General features: G+C 57.3%; 8 protein-coding genes across 8 annotated transcripts; all 8 read left to right on the top strand.

Moving 5' to 3' along the window:
* Positions 1–605: 605 nt before the first annotated feature.
* ABB37_00401 (hypothetical protein) lies at positions 606–1,340 on the top strand (the record flags this gene model as incomplete). Its single annotated transcript, XM_015796583.1, has 1 exon — positions 606–1,340. The coding sequence occupies one exon, from the start codon at positions 606–608 to the stop codon at positions 1,338–1,340; it is 735 nt and encodes a 244-aa protein (XP_015664591.1).
* Positions 1,341–1,850: 510 nt separating this feature from the next.
* Positions 1,851–3,848, top strand: ABB37_00402 (putative lmgt2; the record flags this gene model as incomplete). The annotated part of the gene is made up of 1 exon (XM_015796584.1): positions 1,851–3,848. The coding sequence occupies exon 1, from the start codon at positions 1,977–1,979 to the stop codon at positions 3,846–3,848; it is 1,872 nt and encodes a 623-aa protein (XP_015664592.1). The 5' UTR covers positions 1,851–1,976.
* Positions 3,849–5,673: 1,825 nt separating this feature from the next.
* ABB37_00403 (hypothetical protein) lies at positions 5,674–6,408 on the top strand (the record flags this gene model as incomplete). The annotated part of the gene is made up of 1 exon (XM_015796585.1): positions 5,674–6,408. The coding sequence occupies one exon, from the start codon at positions 5,674–5,676 to the stop codon at positions 6,406–6,408; it is 735 nt and encodes a 244-aa protein (XP_015664593.1).
* Positions 6,409–6,918: 510 nt separating this feature from the next.
* Positions 6,919–8,916, top strand: ABB37_00404 (putative lmgt2; the record flags this gene model as incomplete). Its single annotated transcript, XM_015796586.1, has 1 exon — positions 6,919–8,916. Exon 1 carries the CDS (start codon positions 7,045–7,047, stop codon positions 8,914–8,916), a length of 1,872 nt encoding a protein of 623 aa, XP_015664594.1. The 5' UTR covers positions 6,919–7,044.
* A 1,825-nt stretch (positions 8,917–10,741) lies between these two features.
* ABB37_00405 (hypothetical protein) lies at positions 10,742–11,476 on the top strand (the record flags this gene model as incomplete). Its single annotated transcript, XM_015796587.1, has 1 exon — positions 10,742–11,476. The coding sequence occupies one exon, from the start codon at positions 10,742–10,744 to the stop codon at positions 11,474–11,476; it is 735 nt and encodes a 244-aa protein (XP_015664595.1).
* A 510-nt stretch (positions 11,477–11,986) lies between these two features.
* On the top strand, positions 11,987–13,984 carry ABB37_00406 (putative lmgt2; the record flags this gene model as incomplete). The annotated part of the gene is made up of 1 exon (XM_015796588.1): positions 11,987–13,984. Exon 1 carries the CDS (start codon positions 12,113–12,115, stop codon positions 13,982–13,984), a length of 1,872 nt encoding a protein of 623 aa, XP_015664596.1. The 5' UTR covers positions 11,987–12,112.
* A 1,825-nt stretch (positions 13,985–15,809) lies between these two features.
* ABB37_00407 (hypothetical protein) lies at positions 15,810–16,544 on the top strand (the record flags this gene model as incomplete). The annotated part of the gene is made up of 1 exon (XM_015796589.1): positions 15,810–16,544. The coding sequence occupies one exon, from the start codon at positions 15,810–15,812 to the stop codon at positions 16,542–16,544; it is 735 nt and encodes a 244-aa protein (XP_015664597.1).
* A 510-nt stretch (positions 16,545–17,054) lies between these two features.
* On the top strand, positions 17,055–19,046 carry ABB37_00408 (putative hexose transporter; the record flags this gene model as incomplete). Its single annotated transcript, XM_015796590.1, has 1 exon — positions 17,055–19,046. The coding sequence occupies exon 1, from the start codon at positions 17,181–17,183 to the stop codon at positions 19,044–19,046; it is 1,866 nt and encodes a 621-aa protein (XP_015664598.1). The 5' UTR covers positions 17,055–17,180.
* Between the last annotated feature and the right edge of the window lie 323 nt (positions 19,047–19,369).

Raw genomic sequence — 19,369 nt, forward strand, 5'->3', positions numbered from 1 at the left:
GCGCACGGCGGCCGCCCGCAGCACGCGAGTGGGACGGCGACAGCACAGCCTCCCAGCTCCACGCCCCCGCACAGCCAATAAAGGCGACGGGACACGAGGGACACCCCTCGGCGCTCTACAAAGGGAGTCCACAGCACGCATCGCAAGGCTGAGCACAGCACGCGGTACGCACCAGATACACTACTTTCCTTCTTTTCGCATTCCGTTTTCGTTTTCTCAGAATCATCACGCACAGGTCCAGATGGACGCGAATATTTGTTCACTTAGCGATGAAAATACGAACGCGTCGCGACTTCGAGAGATCATGGCCATTCAGACGAGGTGCACAGCAGGGACCGGCCATTGGGGCATTGGCACGCACCGCAGTGCGCCGCGCCACGCGACAAGAAAGGAGACCGGCACATCCCCGCGTCCACCGAGTGTACATCGGCATTTGCCAGGGCAAAGAGCGGGAAGAAGAAACAAAGTGGTCGTCGCGATTCGTGGGCAAAGAAAAAGTCAAAGAAACTATAGAGAATGAAGAGAAATATATAGAGCGTTAATTTCGTTTTTTGTTGCTGTTTTTGCGCTCGCATGTCGAGAAGCAGGCGTCGTCCATTGCGTGCATGCGGCCAGCTACGGCTTTGCGGCTCCATCACTTGCCCGCCAGCGTGCGTGCTGTTGCAACAACCGCGCAGATGCACAGCCCGGCACGCAGGGAGGCAGAGAACCGCAGCACATTCTACACTGTGCTCCTTCGAAGATCCGCATACAGCAGACGCAGCCGCAGCGCGAGTCCCGTAGAGAGGGTGGAAAGAACAGCAGATCCAATGCCCACGCACGTGCGTGGGCATTGGATCTGCTGTTCTTTCCACCCTCTCTACGGGACTCGCGCTGCGGCTGCGTCTGCTGTATGCGGATCTTCGAAGGAGCACAGTGTAGAATGTGCTGCGGTTCTCTGCCTCCCTGCGTGCCGGGCTGTGCATCTGCGCGGTTGTTGCAACAGCACGCACGCTGGCGGGCAAGTGATGGAGCCGCAAAGCCGTAGCTGGCCGCATGCACGCAATGGACGACGCCTGCTTCTCGACATGCGAGCGCAAAAACAGCAACAAAAAACGAAATTAACGCTCTATATATTTCTCTTCATTCTCTATAGTTTCTTTGACTTTTTCTTTGCCCACGAATCGCGACGACCACTTTGTTTCTTCTTCCCGCTCTTTGCCCTGGCAAATGCCGATGTACACTCGGTGGACGCGGGGATGTGCCGGTCTCCTTTCTTGTCGCGTGGCGCGGCGCACTGCGGTGCGTGCCAATGCCCCAATGGCCGGTCCCTGCTGTGCACCTCGTCTGAATGGCCATGATCTCTCGAAGTCGCGACGCGTTCGTATTTTCATCGCTAAGTGAACAAATATTCGCGTCCATCTGGACCTGTGCGTGATGATTCTGAGAAAACGAAAACGGAATGCGAAAAGAAGGAAAGTAGTGTATCTGGTGCGTACCGCGTGCTGTGCTCAGCCTTGCGATGCGTGCTGTGGACTCCCTTTGTAGAGCGCCGAGGGGTGTCCCTCGTGTCCCGTCGCCTTTATTGGCTGTGCGGGGGCGTGGAGCTGGGAGGCTGTGCTGTCGCCGTCCCACTCGCGTGCTGCGGGCGGCCGCCGTGCGCGCGTGTGGACGCAGCGCTGACGCGCGCAGTGCTAAAAGCTCGTGCGTCGCCCTCGCCTACGCGCACCCCTTCCTTCTCCTTCTTTGTTCACCACTCAACTCTTCTCCCACCTTTGCTCTCCGTCGCACGGCACCTGTTCTCGCCGTTTGCACGGTCTGCCGCGCGCGTGTGTGTGTGTGTGTGTGCTGACGCGGAACGTCACATCTGCAGATTAATATCACGACGAAAGCAAAATCCGAACTCTCCGGAGCCAAGCAATCCCCTTTTCTTTGCAGGTTTTTCATTCTTGCTAATTATCTTTTCTCACCCTCCTGCGGTTCAAGTCGTCGGAGCCATGGCGGACTACTCGGCACGTGAAGACGTTGAAGCGCGGGAGATGCAGCAGCAGGGTGAGGAGAGCCGTCCTGTGCGTGCCGCCGGTATTGTGCAGCCGATATCCCCCGAGGACGAGGAGGCCCTTGCCATGCAGAAACTGGCGGCCGAAGAGCCCATCAATTCGCCCCCACCAGAGTCGGAGGCGGACAGCCTGGACGGCGTGAGCTACGTGTGCGGCTTCTTCCACTGGAAGGTTGCGCGCCACGTGGTGTTCCTTGTGCTGGCTGGTCTTGGCCAAGGCTTCCCCACCGGCATCAACGGTGTCTTCGCCACTTTCCAGACCTACTCGGAGCAGTGCTCGCTGTACACGACGGAGAAGGCGTGCGCCGGCGTGATCAACCAGGACTGCACGTGGCGGAACAACGCGTGCGAGTGGACCGTGGGGATGTGCTCGCAGTTCACGCGCGAGGACTGCCACAACAGTGGGTACATGCACTGCCACTACGACTACGGCGGCAACGTGTGCGTGAACCAGGCCGGCTTCACGTCGCTGTACTCTGGTATCTTCGCCTGCGCCACGATGGTTGTTGGCATTTTCCTCGGTCCTCTCGCTGGCGACTTCCTCGGGTTCTTCCACCACCGGAAGGCCTTCATGTTCGGCGGGTTCATCTTCCTGCTGAGCGCGATCATGCAGCATGCCGGCGTGGCGACGAACGAGTACTGGGCGTCCACGATCGGCCGCTTCCTTGCCGGCGCCGCGCAGCTGTTCATCACTGTGCCGACGATGGTGTACGTGAACCAGAACGCGCCTGACCGCTACAAGCAGGTGCTGACGTCGTTCTTCTGCGTGACGATGAACCTAGGCACGGCGCTTGCTGCCATCATTGGCGGCGGCATGGTGCTGGGCGTGAGCCTTGGCGGCAAGGGCGGCGACCTGTACGGCCTGTTCCAGGGCTACTTGGCGCTCTCGACTGCTGTGGGTGTGATCACGGTGCTGATGGGCTACTTCATGGAGGAAAGCCCGTACTGGGCGCGGGAGTCCGAAGACGAAACTGGGACGCAGCGCGACGGTGAACAGGCTACTGAGGAACACGACGCAAAGGTGCTGGAGGGCAATGAGGCCGATCTGCTGAAGCGCGTCGACGAGATGGAGAAGAAGCGCGGCATCAACGTTGCGGAGTACAGCTGGGGCTCGATGGTGGCTCGCCTGCTGGTCGGTGTCGTTGTTGCTGGTGTTGTGCAGCTGACGGGTATTACTGCCTTCATGAACTACGCGCCCACGATCACTGGCAACGTCGGCTTCGACCCCATGGTCGGCAACATCGTGCTGAACATCTGGAACGTGTTCAGTGCCGCGTGCTCGCTCATTATTCTGGCGCTCACGACGAACCTGCGGTTTGTGTTTCTCTTCGGTACGGCAGCCGCGTCCGTTGCGTGCATCGTGATGGGGATCGTGACGATGCCTGGCGTGGTGAAAAGCGACGGGGCCCGCAACGGCGTGTCGATTGCTGCCATTGCTGTGTACCTGCTGGTGTTCCAGTCGTGCATTGGCTGCTCCTTCTACCCGCTGTCGCAGGAGATGTTCCCGCTGTCCTTCCGCCCGCGTGGCTCCAGTGTGATGCAGACCTTCCAGGGTGTTTTCGCCTTCATCATCAGCGTGTTCTTCCCGATTGCGAAGGAGGGTCTGTCGGGCGGTGCGAGCGGCAACCAGAACAAGGGTGTTGCGATCATCTATCTGTTTTTTGCGGTCATCGGATTGATCGGCTTTGTCATTGTGTTTTCCTTCCTGCAGCCGTGGACTGCTGAGGATGAGCGCCGGTACCGTGAGAAGCACAACAAGGGTGATGCACCGAACAGTGTTGCTCAGGAACCCGTGGCGTCGACGAAATAAGCCGAGCCTTCCTGTGAACGCCGCTGTGGGCTTCCTCCGTGTCTGCGAGTTGCAGCTGCGCGGCCAGGCTGCCTTGTCCAACTCTGATTTGCAATTGGAGAGCAGCGGCGACGTTGAGTGATTCATTTGTTGGTAATTTTAAATGGAGGCATACCTGTTGCATCTCCTCCGCAATTTTGTGTCTGGTTGTCATCACATGGTTCCCTTTGGTTTCAAAGCACCGTTGTGTTGTACCGATGACGACAGCGGATTTGAGGAGGTTTAAGGTATTTCTGTGTCATCAGAGTCGCGGAGGCTGATGACGCAAGGGTCAAATGGTGTGCTTCTTAATTCTCCATGACTTCCCTCTTCTCTTGTTTTCTTGTTCAGCTATTTAAATTGTAACCCCATTTTCTTTTTAAAACCGTTGTGATCCGCAAGAAGAGATGCCAAAAGAGTCTCCGCTCGTCTATCCATGTTTCAGCATTGAGTCTTTTATTGAACAGCAGCTGTGTTTCCAAGTTCGACCACGGTTGTACCACTCGCTTGTTTGGTACAGCCGACGTGGAAGGAGACAGTTGGATTGATGAAGACAGAGCGTTTTCGTGTCGTTTGCTGTATCCGGATATCTCTTTCTTCTCGTTGCGGCATGCTGTGTGCACATCGCGCCTAGGTGTGTCGTGGAGCACTGACGCGCCTGTGAGCAAAGAGGTAACTTGTACAGGACGTAGCTGGGTGGAGCCTCAAGTCATCATGGTTTACAATGATGCGCTTTCGTGCTCTCTCTCTCTTGTTAATCACAGTGTTTCTCAAAACGTTATTTTCTTCTTTTTCGTATGATGTGGTATTTTTGATATTAATGTTTACTTTGAGTGTTCTCCTTTGGTTTAACTGAGCGCTGCTCCGACCCTCCGACGACTTGAACCGCAGGAGGGTGAGAAAAGATAATTAGCAAGAATGAAAAACCTGCAAAGAAAAGGGGATTGCTTGGCTCCGGAGAGTTCGGATTTTGCTTTCGTCGTGATATTAATCTGCAGATGTGACGTTCCGCGTCAGCACACACACACACACACACGCGCGCGGCAGACCGTGCAAACGGCGAGAACAGGTGCCGTGCGACGGAGAGCAAAGGTGGGAGAAGAGTTGAGTGGTGAACAAAGAAGGAGAAGGAAGGGGTGCGCGTAGGCGAGGGCGACGCACGAGCTTTTAGCACTGCGCGCGTCAGCGCTGCGTCCACACGCGCGCACGGCGGCCGCCCGCAGCACGCGAGTGGGACGGCGACAGCACAGCCTCCCAGCTCCACGCCCCCGCACAGCCAATAAAGGCGACGGGACACGAGGGACACCCCTCGGCGCTCTACAAAGGGAGTCCACAGCACGCATCGCAAGGCTGAGCACAGCACGCGGTACGCACCAGATACACTACTTTCCTTCTTTTCGCATTCCGTTTTCGTTTTCTCAGAATCATCACGCACAGGTCCAGATGGACGCGAATATTTGTTCACTTAGCGATGAAAATACGAACGCGTCGCGACTTCGAGAGATCATGGCCATTCAGACGAGGTGCACAGCAGGGACCGGCCATTGGGGCATTGGCACGCACCGCAGTGCGCCGCGCCACGCGACAAGAAAGGAGACCGGCACATCCCCGCGTCCACCGAGTGTACATCGGCATTTGCCAGGGCAAAGAGCGGGAAGAAGAAACAAAGTGGTCGTCGCGATTCGTGGGCAAAGAAAAAGTCAAAGAAACTATAGAGAATGAAGAGAAATATATAGAGCGTTAATTTCGTTTTTTGTTGCTGTTTTTGCGCTCGCATGTCGAGAAGCAGGCGTCGTCCATTGCGTGCATGCGGCCAGCTACGGCTTTGCGGCTCCATCACTTGCCCGCCAGCGTGCGTGCTGTTGCAACAACCGCGCAGATGCACAGCCCGGCACGCAGGGAGGCAGAGAACCGCAGCACATTCTACACTGTGCTCCTTCGAAGATCCGCATACAGCAGACGCAGCCGCAGCGCGAGTCCCGTAGAGAGGGTGGAAAGAACAGCAGATCCAATGCCCACGCACGTGCGTGGGCATTGGATCTGCTGTTCTTTCCACCCTCTCTACGGGACTCGCGCTGCGGCTGCGTCTGCTGTATGCGGATCTTCGAAGGAGCACAGTGTAGAATGTGCTGCGGTTCTCTGCCTCCCTGCGTGCCGGGCTGTGCATCTGCGCGGTTGTTGCAACAGCACGCACGCTGGCGGGCAAGTGATGGAGCCGCAAAGCCGTAGCTGGCCGCATGCACGCAATGGACGACGCCTGCTTCTCGACATGCGAGCGCAAAAACAGCAACAAAAAACGAAATTAACGCTCTATATATTTCTCTTCATTCTCTATAGTTTCTTTGACTTTTTCTTTGCCCACGAATCGCGACGACCACTTTGTTTCTTCTTCCCGCTCTTTGCCCTGGCAAATGCCGATGTACACTCGGTGGACGCGGGGATGTGCCGGTCTCCTTTCTTGTCGCGTGGCGCGGCGCACTGCGGTGCGTGCCAATGCCCCAATGGCCGGTCCCTGCTGTGCACCTCGTCTGAATGGCCATGATCTCTCGAAGTCGCGACGCGTTCGTATTTTCATCGCTAAGTGAACAAATATTCGCGTCCATCTGGACCTGTGCGTGATGATTCTGAGAAAACGAAAACGGAATGCGAAAAGAAGGAAAGTAGTGTATCTGGTGCGTACCGCGTGCTGTGCTCAGCCTTGCGATGCGTGCTGTGGACTCCCTTTGTAGAGCGCCGAGGGGTGTCCCTCGTGTCCCGTCGCCTTTATTGGCTGTGCGGGGGCGTGGAGCTGGGAGGCTGTGCTGTCGCCGTCCCACTCGCGTGCTGCGGGCGGCCGCCGTGCGCGCGTGTGGACGCAGCGCTGACGCGCGCAGTGCTAAAAGCTCGTGCGTCGCCCTCGCCTACGCGCACCCCTTCCTTCTCCTTCTTTGTTCACCACTCAACTCTTCTCCCACCTTTGCTCTCCGTCGCACGGCACCTGTTCTCGCCGTTTGCACGGTCTGCCGCGCGCGTGTGTGTGTGTGTGTGTGCTGACGCGGAACGTCACATCTGCAGATTAATATCACGACGAAAGCAAAATCCGAACTCTCCGGAGCCAAGCAATCCCCTTTTCTTTGCAGGTTTTTCATTCTTGCTAATTATCTTTTCTCACCCTCCTGCGGTTCAAGTCGTCGGAGCCATGGCGGACTACTCGGCACGTGAAGACGTTGAAGCGCGGGAGATGCAGCAGCAGGGTGAGGAGAGCCGTCCTGTGCGTGCCGCCGGTATTGTGCAGCCGATATCCCCCGAGGACGAGGAGGCCCTTGCCATGCAGAAACTGGCGGCCGAAGAGCCCATCAATTCGCCCCCACCAGAGTCGGAGGCGGACAGCCTGGACGGCGTGAGCTACGTGTGCGGCTTCTTCCACTGGAAGGTTGCGCGCCACGTGGTGTTCCTTGTGCTGGCTGGTCTTGGCCAAGGCTTCCCCACCGGCATCAACGGTGTCTTCGCCACTTTCCAGACCTACTCGGAGCAGTGCTCGCTGTACACGACGGAGAAGGCGTGCGCCGGCGTGATCAACCAGGACTGCACGTGGCGGAACAACGCGTGCGAGTGGACCGTGGGGATGTGCTCGCAGTTCACGCGCGAGGACTGCCACAACAGTGGGTACATGCACTGCCACTACGACTACGGCGGCAACGTGTGCGTGAACCAGGCCGGCTTCACGTCGCTGTACTCTGGTATCTTCGCCTGCGCCACGATGGTTGTTGGCATTTTCCTCGGTCCTCTCGCTGGCGACTTCCTCGGGTTCTTCCACCACCGGAAGGCCTTCATGTTCGGCGGGTTCATCTTCCTGCTGAGCGCGATCATGCAGCATGCCGGCGTGGCGACGAACGAGTACTGGGCGTCCACGATCGGCCGCTTCCTTGCCGGCGCCGCGCAGCTGTTCATCACTGTGCCGACGATGGTGTACGTGAACCAGAACGCGCCTGACCGCTACAAGCAGGTGCTGACGTCGTTCTTCTGCGTGACGATGAACCTAGGCACGGCGCTTGCTGCCATCATTGGCGGCGGCATGGTGCTGGGCGTGAGCCTTGGCGGCAAGGGCGGCGACCTGTACGGCCTGTTCCAGGGCTACTTGGCGCTCTCGACTGCTGTGGGTGTGATCACGGTGCTGATGGGCTACTTCATGGAGGAAAGCCCGTACTGGGCGCGGGAGTCCGAAGACGAAACTGGGACGCAGCGCGACGGTGAACAGGCTACTGAGGAACACGACGCAAAGGTGCTGGAGGGCAATGAGGCCGATCTGCTGAAGCGCGTCGACGAGATGGAGAAGAAGCGCGGCATCAACGTTGCGGAGTACAGCTGGGGCTCGATGGTGGCTCGCCTGCTGGTCGGTGTCGTTGTTGCTGGTGTTGTGCAGCTGACGGGTATTACTGCCTTCATGAACTACGCGCCCACGATCACTGGCAACGTCGGCTTCGACCCCATGGTCGGCAACATCGTGCTGAACATCTGGAACGTGTTCAGTGCCGCGTGCTCGCTCATTATTCTGGCGCTCACGACGAACCTGCGGTTTGTGTTTCTCTTCGGTACGGCAGCCGCGTCCGTTGCGTGCATCGTGATGGGGATCGTGACGATGCCTGGCGTGGTGAAAAGCGACGGGGCCCGCAACGGCGTGTCGATTGCTGCCATTGCTGTGTACCTGCTGGTGTTCCAGTCGTGCATTGGCTGCTCCTTCTACCCGCTGTCGCAGGAGATGTTCCCGCTGTCCTTCCGCCCGCGTGGCTCCAGTGTGATGCAGACCTTCCAGGGTGTTTTCGCCTTCATCATCAGCGTGTTCTTCCCGATTGCGAAGGAGGGTCTGTCGGGCGGTGCGAGCGGCAACCAGAACAAGGGTGTTGCGATCATCTATCTGTTTTTTGCGGTCATCGGATTGATCGGCTTTGTCATTGTGTTTTCCTTCCTGCAGCCGTGGACTGCTGAGGATGAGCGCCGGTACCGTGAGAAGCACAACAAGGGTGATGCACCGAACAGTGTTGCTCAGGAACCCGTGGCGTCGACGAAATAAGCCGAGCCTTCCTGTGAACGCCGCTGTGGGCTTCCTCCGTGTCTGCGAGTTGCAGCTGCGCGGCCAGGCTGCCTTGTCCAACTCTGATTTGCAATTGGAGAGCAGCGGCGACGTTGAGTGATTCATTTGTTGGTAATTTTAAATGGAGGCATACCTGTTGCATCTCCTCCGCAATTTTGTGTCTGGTTGTCATCACATGGTTCCCTTTGGTTTCAAAGCACCGTTGTGTTGTACCGATGACGACAGCGGATTTGAGGAGGTTTAAGGTATTTCTGTGTCATCAGAGTCGCGGAGGCTGATGACGCAAGGGTCAAATGGTGTGCTTCTTAATTCTCCATGACTTCCCTCTTCTCTTGTTTTCTTGTTCAGCTATTTAAATTGTAACCCCATTTTCTTTTTAAAACCGTTGTGATCCGCAAGAAGAGATGCCAAAAGAGTCTCCGCTCGTCTATCCATGTTTCAGCATTGAGTCTTTTATTGAACAGCAGCTGTGTTTCCAAGTTCGACCACGGTTGTACCACTCGCTTGTTTGGTACAGCCGACGTGGAAGGAGACAGTTGGATTGATGAAGACAGAGCGTTTTCGTGTCGTTTGCTGTATCCGGATATCTCTTTCTTCTCGTTGCGGCATGCTGTGTGCACATCGCGCCTAGGTGTGTCGTGGAGCACTGACGCGCCTGTGAGCAAAGAGGTAACTTGTACAGGACGTAGCTGGGTGGAGCCTCAAGTCATCATGGTTTACAATGATGCGCTTTCGTGCTCTCTCTCTCTTGTTAATCACAGTGTTTCTCAAAACGTTATTTTCTTCTTTTTCGTATGATGTGGTATTTTTGATATTAATGTTTACTTTGAGTGTTCTCCTTTGGTTTAACTGAGCGCTGCTCCGACCCTCCGACGACTTGAACCGCAGGAGGGTGAGAAAAGATAATTAGCAAGAATGAAAAACCTGCAAAGAAAAGGGGATTGCTTGGCTCCGGAGAGTTCGGATTTTGCTTTCGTCGTGATATTAATCTGCAGATGTGACGTTCCGCGTCAGCACACACACACACACACACGCGCGCGGCAGACCGTGCAAACGGCGAGAACAGGTGCCGTGCGACGGAGAGCAAAGGTGGGAGAAGAGTTGAGTGGTGAACAAAGAAGGAGAAGGAAGGGGTGCGCGTAGGCGAGGGCGACGCACGAGCTTTTAGCACTGCGCGCGTCAGCGCTGCGTCCACACGCGCGCACGGCGGCCGCCCGCAGCACGCGAGTGGGACGGCGACAGCACAGCCTCCCAGCTCCACGCCCCCGCACAGCCAATAAAGGCGACGGGACACGAGGGACACCCCTCGGCGCTCTACAAAGGGAGTCCACAGCACGCATCGCAAGGCTGAGCACAGCACGCGGTACGCACCAGATACACTACTTTCCTTCTTTTCGCATTCCGTTTTCGTTTTCTCAGAATCATCACGCACAGGTCCAGATGGACGCGAATATTTGTTCACTTAGCGATGAAAATACGAACGCGTCGCGACTTCGAGAGATCATGGCCATTCAGACGAGGTGCACAGCAGGGACCGGCCATTGGGGCATTGGCACGCACCGCAGTGCGCCGCGCCACGCGACAAGAAAGGAGACCGGCACATCCCCGCGTCCACCGAGTGTACATCGGCATTTGCCAGGGCAAAGAGCGGGAAGAAGAAACAAAGTGGTCGTCGCGATTCGTGGGCAAAGAAAAAGTCAAAGAAACTATAGAGAATGAAGAGAAATATATAGAGCGTTAATTTCGTTTTTTGTTGCTGTTTTTGCGCTCGCATGTCGAGAAGCAGGCGTCGTCCATTGCGTGCATGCGGCCAGCTACGGCTTTGCGGCTCCATCACTTGCCCGCCAGCGTGCGTGCTGTTGCAACAACCGCGCAGATGCACAGCCCGGCACGCAGGGAGGCAGAGAACCGCAGCACATTCTACACTGTGCTCCTTCGAAGATCCGCATACAGCAGACGCAGCCGCAGCGCGAGTCCCGTAGAGAGGGTGGAAAGAACAGCAGATCCAATGCCCACGCACGTGCGTGGGCATTGGATCTGCTGTTCTTTCCACCCTCTCTACGGGACTCGCGCTGCGGCTGCGTCTGCTGTATGCGGATCTTCGAAGGAGCACAGTGTAGAATGTGCTGCGGTTCTCTGCCTCCCTGCGTGCCGGGCTGTGCATCTGCGCGGTTGTTGCAACAGCACGCACGCTGGCGGGCAAGTGATGGAGCCGCAAAGCCGTAGCTGGCCGCATGCACGCAATGGACGACGCCTGCTTCTCGACATGCGAGCGCAAAAACAGCAACAAAAAACGAAATTAACGCTCTATATATTTCTCTTCATTCTCTATAGTTTCTTTGACTTTTTCTTTGCCCACGAATCGCGACGACCACTTTGTTTCTTCTTCCCGCTCTTTGCCCTGGCAAATGCCGATGTACACTCGGTGGACGCGGGGATGTGCCGGTCTCCTTTCTTGTCGCGTGGCGCGGCGCACTGCGGTGCGTGCCAATGCCCCAATGGCCGGTCCCTGCTGTGCACCTCGTCTGAATGGCCATGATCTCTCGAAGTCGCGACGCGTTCGTATTTTCATCGCTAAGTGAACAAATATTCGCGTCCATCTGGACCTGTGCGTGATGATTCTGAGAAAACGAAAACGGAATGCGAAAAGAAGGAAAGTAGTGTATCTGGTGCGTACCGCGTGCTGTGCTCAGCCTTGCGATGCGTGCTGTGGACTCCCTTTGTAGAGCGCCGAGGGGTGTCCCTCGTGTCCCGTCGCCTTTATTGGCTGTGCGGGGGCGTGGAGCTGGGAGGCTGTGCTGTCGCCGTCCCACTCGCGTGCTGCGGGCGGCCGCCGTGCGCGCGTGTGGACGCAGCGCTGACGCGCGCAGTGCTAAAAGCTCGTGCGTCGCCCTCGCCTACGCGCACCCCTTCCTTCTCCTTCTTTGTTCACCACTCAACTCTTCTCCCACCTTTGCTCTCCGTCGCACGGCACCTGTTCTCGCCGTTTGCACGGTCTGCCGCGCGCGTGTGTGTGTGTGTGTGTGCTGACGCGGAACGTCACATCTGCAGATTAATATCACGACGAAAGCAAAATCCGAACTCTCCGGAGCCAAGCAATCCCCTTTTCTTTGCAGGTTTTTCATTCTTGCTAATTATCTTTTCTCACCCTCCTGCGGTTCAAGTCGTCGGAGCCATGGCGGACTACTCGGCACGTGAAGACGTTGAAGCGCGGGAGATGCAGCAGCAGGGTGAGGAGAGCCGTCCTGTGCGTGCCGCCGGTATTGTGCAGCCGATATCCCCCGAGGACGAGGAGGCCCTTGCCATGCAGAAACTGGCGGCCGAAGAGCCCATCAATTCGCCCCCACCAGAGTCGGAGGCGGACAGCCTGGACGGCGTGAGCTACGTGTGCGGCTTCTTCCACTGGAAGGTTGCGCGCCACGTGGTGTTCCTTGTGCTGGCTGGTCTTGGCCAAGGCTTCCCCACCGGCATCAACGGTGTCTTCGCCACTTTCCAGACCTACTCGGAGCAGTGCTCGCTGTACACGACGGAGAAGGCGTGCGCCGGCGTGATCAACCAGGACTGCACGTGGCGGAACAACGCGTGCGAGTGGACCGTGGGGATGTGCTCGCAGTTCACGCGCGAGGACTGCCACAACAGTGGGTACATGCACTGCCACTACGACTACGGCGGCAACGTGTGCGTGAACCAGGCCGGCTTCACGTCGCTGTACTCTGGTATCTTCGCCTGCGCCACGATGGTTGTTGGCATTTTCCTCGGTCCTCTCGCTGGCGACTTCCTCGGGTTCTTCCACCACCGGAAGGCCTTCATGTTCGGCGGGTTCATCTTCCTGCTGAGCGCGATCATGCAGCATGCCGGCGTGGCGACGAACGAGTACTGGGCGTCCACGATCGGCCGCTTCCTTGCCGGCGCCGCGCAGCTGTTCATCACTGTGCCGACGATGGTGTACGTGAACCAGAACGCGCCTGACCGCTACAAGCAGGTGCTGACGTCGTTCTTCTGCGTGACGATGAACCTAGGCACGGCGCTTGCTGCCATCATTGGCGGCGGCATGGTGCTGGGCGTGAGCCTTGGCGGCAAGGGCGGCGACCTGTACGGCCTGTTCCAGGGCTACTTGGCGCTCTCGACTGCTGTGGGTGTGATCACGGTGCTGATGGGCTACTTCATGGAGGAAAGCCCGTACTGGGCGCGGGAGTCCGAAGACGAAACTGGGACGCAGCGCGACGGTGAACAGGCTACTGAGGAACACGACGCAAAGGTGCTGGAGGGCAATGAGGCCGATCTGCTGAAGCGCGTCGACGAGATGGAGAAGAAGCGCGGCATCAACGTTGCGGAGTACAGCTGGGGCTCGATGGTGGCTCGCCTGCTGGTCGGTGTCGTTGTTGCTGGTGTTGTGCAGCTGACGGGTATTACTGCCTTCATGAACTACGCGCCCACGATCACTGGCAACGTCGGCTTCGACCCCATGGTCGGCAACATCGTGCTGAACATCTGGAACGTGTTCAGTGCCGCGTGCTCGCTCATTATTCTGGCGCTCACGACGAACCTGCGGTTTGTGTTTCTCTTCGGTACGGCAGCCGCGTCCGTTGCGTGCATCGTGATGGGGATCGTGACGATGCCTGGCGTGGTGAAAAGCGACGGGGCCCGCAACGGCGTGTCGATTGCTGCCATTGCTGTGTACCTGCTGGTGTTCCAGTCGTGCATTGGCTGCTCCTTCTACCCGCTGTCGCAGGAGATGTTCCCGCTGTCCTTCCGCCCGCGTGGCTCCAGTGTGATGCAGACCTTCCAGGGTGTTTTCGCCTTCATCATCAGCGTGTTCTTCCCGATTGCGAAGGAGGGTCTGTCGGGCGGTGCGAGCGGCAACCAGAACAAGGGTGTTGCGATCATCTATCTGTTTTTTGCGGTCATCGGATTGATCGGCTTTGTCATTGTGTTTTCCTTCCTGCAGCCGTGGACTGCTGAGGATGAGCGCCGGTACCGTGAGAAGCACAACAAGGGTGATGCACCGAACAGTGTTGCTCAGGAACCCGTGGCGTCGACGAAATAAGCCGAGCCTTCCTGTGAACGCCGCTGTGGGCTTCCTCCGTGTCTGCGAGTTGCAGCTGCGCGGCCAGGCTGCCTTGTCCAACTCTGATTTGCAATTGGAGAGCAGCGGCGACGTTGAGTGATTCATTTGTTGGTAATTTTAAATGGAGGCATACCTGTTGCATCTCCTCCGCAATTTTGTGTCTGGTTGTCATCACATGGTTCCCTTTGGTTTCAAAGCACCGTTGTGTTGTACCGATGACGACAGCGGATTTGAGGAGGTTTAAGGTATTTCTGTGTCATCAGAGTCGCGGAGGCTGATGACGCAAGGGTCAAATGGTGTGCTTCTTAATTCTCCATGACTTCCCTCTTCTCTTGTTTTCTTGTTCAGCTATTTAAATTGTAACCCCATTTTCTTTTTAAAACCGTTGTGATCCGCAAGAAGAGATGCCAAAAGAGTCTCCGCTCGTCTATCCATGTTTCAGCATTGAGTCTTTTATTGAACAGCAGCTGTGTTTCCAAGTTCGACCACGGTTGTACCACTCGCTTGTTTGGTACAGCCGACGTGGAAGGAGACAGTTGGATTGATGAAGACAGAGCGTTTTCGTGTCGTTTGCTGTATCCGGATATCTCTTTCTTCTCGTTGCGGCATGCTGTGTGCACATCGCGCCTAGGTGTGTCGTGGAGCACTGACGCGCCTGTGAGCAAAGAGGTAACTTGTACAGGACGTAGCTGGGTGGAGCCTCAAGTCATCATGGTTTACAATGATGCGCTTTCGTGCTCTCTCTCTCTTGTTAATCACAGTGTTTCTCAAAACGTTATTTTCTTCTTTTTCGTATGATGTGGTATTTTTGATATTAATGTTTACTTTGAGTGTTCTCCTTTGGTTTAACTGAGCGCTGCTCCGACCCTCCGACGACTTGAACCGCAGGAGGGTGAGAAAAGATAATTAGCAAGAATGAAAAACCTGCAAAGAAAAGGGGATTGCTTGGCTCCGGAGAGTTCGGATTTTGCTTTCGTCGTGATATTAATCTGCAGATGTGACGTTCCGCGTCAGCACACACACACACACACACGCGCGCGGCAGACCGTGCAAACGGCGAGAACAGGTGCCGTGCGACGGAGAGCAAAGGTGGGAGAAGAGTTGAGTGGTGAACAAAGAAGGAGAAGGAAGGGGTGCGCGTAGGCGAGGGCGACGCACGAGCTTTTAGCACTGCGCGCGTCAGCGCTGCGTCCACACGCGCGCACGGCGGCCGCCCGCAGCACGCGAGTGGGACGGCGACAGCACAGCCTCCCAGCTCCACGCCCCCGCACAGCCAATAAAGGCGACGGGACACGAGGGACACCCCTCGGCGCTCTACAAAGGGAGTCCACAGCACGCATCGCAAGGCTGAGCACAGCACGCGGTACGCACCAGATACACTACTTTCCTTCTTTTCGCATTCCGTTTTCGTTTTCTCAGAATCATCACGCACAGGTCCAGATGGACGCGAATATTTGTTCACTTAGCGATGAAAATACGAACGCGTCGCGACTTCGAGAGATCATGGCCATTCAGACGAGGTGCACAGCAGGGACCGGCCATTGGGGCATTGGCACGCACCGCAGTGCGCCGCGCCACGCGACAAGAAAGGAGACCGGCACATCCCCGCGTCCACCGAGTGTACATCGGCATTTGCCAGGGCAAAGAGCGGGAAGAAGAAACAAAGTGGTCGTCGCGATTCGTGGGCAAAGAAAAAGTCAAAGAAACTATAGAGAATGAAGAGAAATATATAGAGCGTTAATTTCGTTTTTTGTTGCTGTTTTTGCGCTCGCATGTCGAGAAGCAGGCGTCGTCCATTGCGTGCATGCGGCCAGCTACGGCTTTGCGGCTCCATCACTTGCCCGCCAGCGTGCGTGCTGTTGCAACAACCGCGCAGATGCACAGCCCGGCACGCAGGGAGGCAGAGAACCGCAGCACATTCTACACTGTGCTCCTTCGAAGATCCGCATACAGCAGACGCAGCCGCAGCGCGAGTCCCGTAGAGAGGGTGGAAAGAACAGCAGATCCAATGCCCACGCACGTGCGTGGGCATTGGATCTGCTGTTCTTTCCACCCTCTCTACGGGACTCGCGCTGCGGCTGCGTCTGCTGTATGCGGATCTTCGAAGGAGCACAGTGTAGAATGTGCTGCGGTTCTCTGCCTCCCTGCGTGCCGGGCTGTGCATCTGCGCGGTTGTTGCAACAGCACGCACGCTGGCGGGCAAGTGATGGAGCCGCAAAGCCGTAGCTGGCCGCATGCACGCAATGGACGACGCCTGCTTCTCGACATGCGAGCGCAAAAACAGCAACAAAAAACGAAATTAACGCTCTATATATTTCTCTTCATTCTCTATAGTTTCTTTGACTTTTTCTTTGCCCACGAATCGCGACGACCACTTTGTTTCTTCTTCCCGCTCTTTGCCCTGGCAAATGCCGATGTACACTCGGTGGACGCGGGGATGTGCCGGTCTCCTTTCTTGTCGCGTGGCGCGGCGCACTGCGGTGCGTGCCAATGCCCCAATGGCCGGTCCCTGCTGTGCACCTCGTCTGAATGGCCATGATCTCTCGAAGTCGCGACGCGTTCGTATTTTCATCGCTAAGTGAACAAATATTCGCGTCCATCTGGACCTGTGCGTGATGATTCTGAGAAAACGAAAACGGAATGCGAAAAGAAGGAAAGTAGTGTATCTGGTGCGTACCGCGTGCTGTGCTCAGCCTTGCGATGCGTGCTGTGGACTCCCTTTGTAGAGCGCCGAGGGGTGTCCCTCGTGTCCCGTCGCCTTTATTGGCTGTGCGGGGGCGTGGAGCTGGGAGGCTGTGCTGTCGCCGTCCCACTCGCGTGCTGCGGGCGGCCGCCGTGCGCGCGTGTGGACGCAGCGCTGACGCGCGCAGTGCTAAAAGCTCGTGCGTCGCCCTCGCCTACGCGCACCCCTTCCTTCTCCTTCTTTGTTCACCACTCAACTCTTCTCCCACCTTTGCTCTCCGTCGCACGGCACCTGTTCTCGCCGTTTGCACGGTCTGCCGCGCGCGTGTGTGTGTGTGTGTGTGCTGACGCGGAACGTCACATCTGCAGATTAATATCACGACGAAAGCAAAATCCGAACTCTCCGGAGCCAAGCAATCCCCTTTTCTTTGCAGGTTTTTCATTCTTGCTAATTATCTTTTCTCACCCTCCTGCGGTTCAAGTCGTCGGAGCCATGGCGGACTACTCGGCACGTGAAGACGTTGAAGCGCGGGAGATGCAGCAGCAGGGTGAGGAGAGCCGTCCTGTGCGTGCCGCCGGTATTGTGCAGCCGATATCCCCCGAGGACGAGGAGGCCCTTGCCATGCAGAAACTGGCGGCCGAAGAGCCCATCAATTCGCCCCCACCAGAGTCGGAGGCGGACAGCCTGGACGGCGTGAGCTACGTGTGCGGCTTCTTCCACTGGAAGGTTGCGCGCCACGTGGTGTTCCTTGTGCTGGCTGGTCTTGGCCAAGGCTTCCCCACCGGCATCAACGGTGTCTTCGCCACTTTCCAGACCTACTCGGAGCAGTGCTCGCTGTACACGACGGAGAAGGCGTGCGCCGGCGTGATCAACCAGGACTGCACGTGGCGGAACAACGCGTGCGAGTGGACCGTGGGGATGTGCTCGCAGTTCACGCGCGAGGACTGCCACAACAGTGGGTACATGCACTGCCACTACGACTACGGCGGCAACGTGTGCGTGAACCAGGCCGGCTTCACGTCGCTGTACTCTGGTATCTTCGCCTGCGCCACGATGGTTGTTGGCATTTTCCTCGGTCCTCTCGCTGGCGACTTCCTCGGGTTCTTCCACCACCGGAAGGCCTTCATGTTCGGCGGGTTCATCTTCCTGCTGAGCGCGATCATGCAGCATGCCGGCGTGGCGACGAACGAGTACTGGGCGTCCACGATCGGCCGCTTCCTTGCCGGCGCCGCGCAGCTGTTCATCACTGTGCCGACGATGGTGTACGTGAACCAGAACGCGCCTGACCGCTACAAGCAGGTGCTGACGTCGTTCTTCTGCGTGACGATGAACCTAGGCACGGCGCTTGCTGCCATCATTGGCGGCGGCATGGTGCTGGGCGTGAGCCTTGGCGGCAAGGGCGGCGACCTGTACGGCCTGTTCCAGGGCTACTTGGCGCTCTCGACTGCTGTGGGTGTGATCACGGTGCTGATGGGCTACTTCATGGAGGAAAGCCCGTACTGGGCGCGGGAGTCCGAAGACGAAACTGGGACGCAGCGCGACGGTGAACAGGCTACTGAGGAACACGACGCAAAGGTGCTGGAGGGCAATGAGGCCGATCTGCTGAAGCGCGTCGACGAGATGGAGAAGAAGCGCGGCATCAACGTTGCGGAGTACAGCTGGGGCTCGATGGTGGCTCGCCTGCTGGTCGGTGTCGTTGTTGCTGGTGTTGTGCAGCTGACGGGTATTACTGCCTTCATGAACTACGCGCCCACGATCACTGGCAACGTCGGCTTCGACCCCATGGTCGGCAACATCGTGCTGAACATCTGGAACGTGTTCAGTGCCGCGTGCTCGCTCATTATTCTGGCGCTCACGACGAACCTGCGGTTTGTGTTTCTCTTCGGTACGGCAGCCGCGTCCGTTGCGTGCATCGTGATGGGGATCGTGACGATGCCTGGCGTGGTGAAAAGCGACGGGGCCCGCAACGGCGTGTCGATTGCTGCCATTGCTGTGTACCTGCTGGTGTTCCAGTCGTGCATTGGCTGCTCCTTCTACCCGCTGTCGCAGGAGATGTTCCCGCTGTCCTTCCGCCCGCGTGGCTCCAGTGTGATGCAGACCTTCCAGGGTGTTTTCGCCTTCATCATCAGCGTGTTCTTCCCGATTGCGAAGGAGGGTCTGTCGGGCGGTGCGAGCGGCAACCAGAACAAGGGTGTTGCGATCATCTATCTGTTTTTTGCGGTCATCGGATTGATCGGCTTTGTCATTGTGTTTTCCTTCCTGCAGCCGTGGACTGCTGAGGATGAGCGCCGGTACCGTGAGAAGCACAACAAGGGTGATGCACCGGAGCCTTGTGCTCACACCTCCGCAGAGCTTTGAAGGGAGCCCACCGGCACTGCCAATCCCTCTGCGTAAGGCATCGGTGGATGAAGTGGTCCGGGGAGCTTACTCGTGAGGGATCCGAAGTCGCCCTACACTTGCAGGAACGCCAACTGTTGCCGAGCACGCCGGACGCAGGGATGTCGTGATCTTGTTGTGTTTTTCCCTCGGCTGTTGTGCGCGGCTTCAGTAGAGGCGTTCTTTGCAACGTGTCTTTGTGGTCCTGCTGTGCACCTTGTTGATCTCCGGTTCAGCGTTTCCACAAGCGTTTTCATTGTCTACATTGGCACCCGACTGCCTTTTTCCTTTCTCTTGTGCTAACG

Source organism: Leptomonas pyrrhocoris (assembly GCF_001293395.1).
Source record: "Leptomonas pyrrhocoris isolate H10 chromosome Unknown, whole genome shotgun sequence".
NCBI classification, from domain to species: domain Eukaryota; phylum Euglenozoa; class Kinetoplastea; order Trypanosomatida; family Trypanosomatidae; genus Leptomonas; species Leptomonas pyrrhocoris.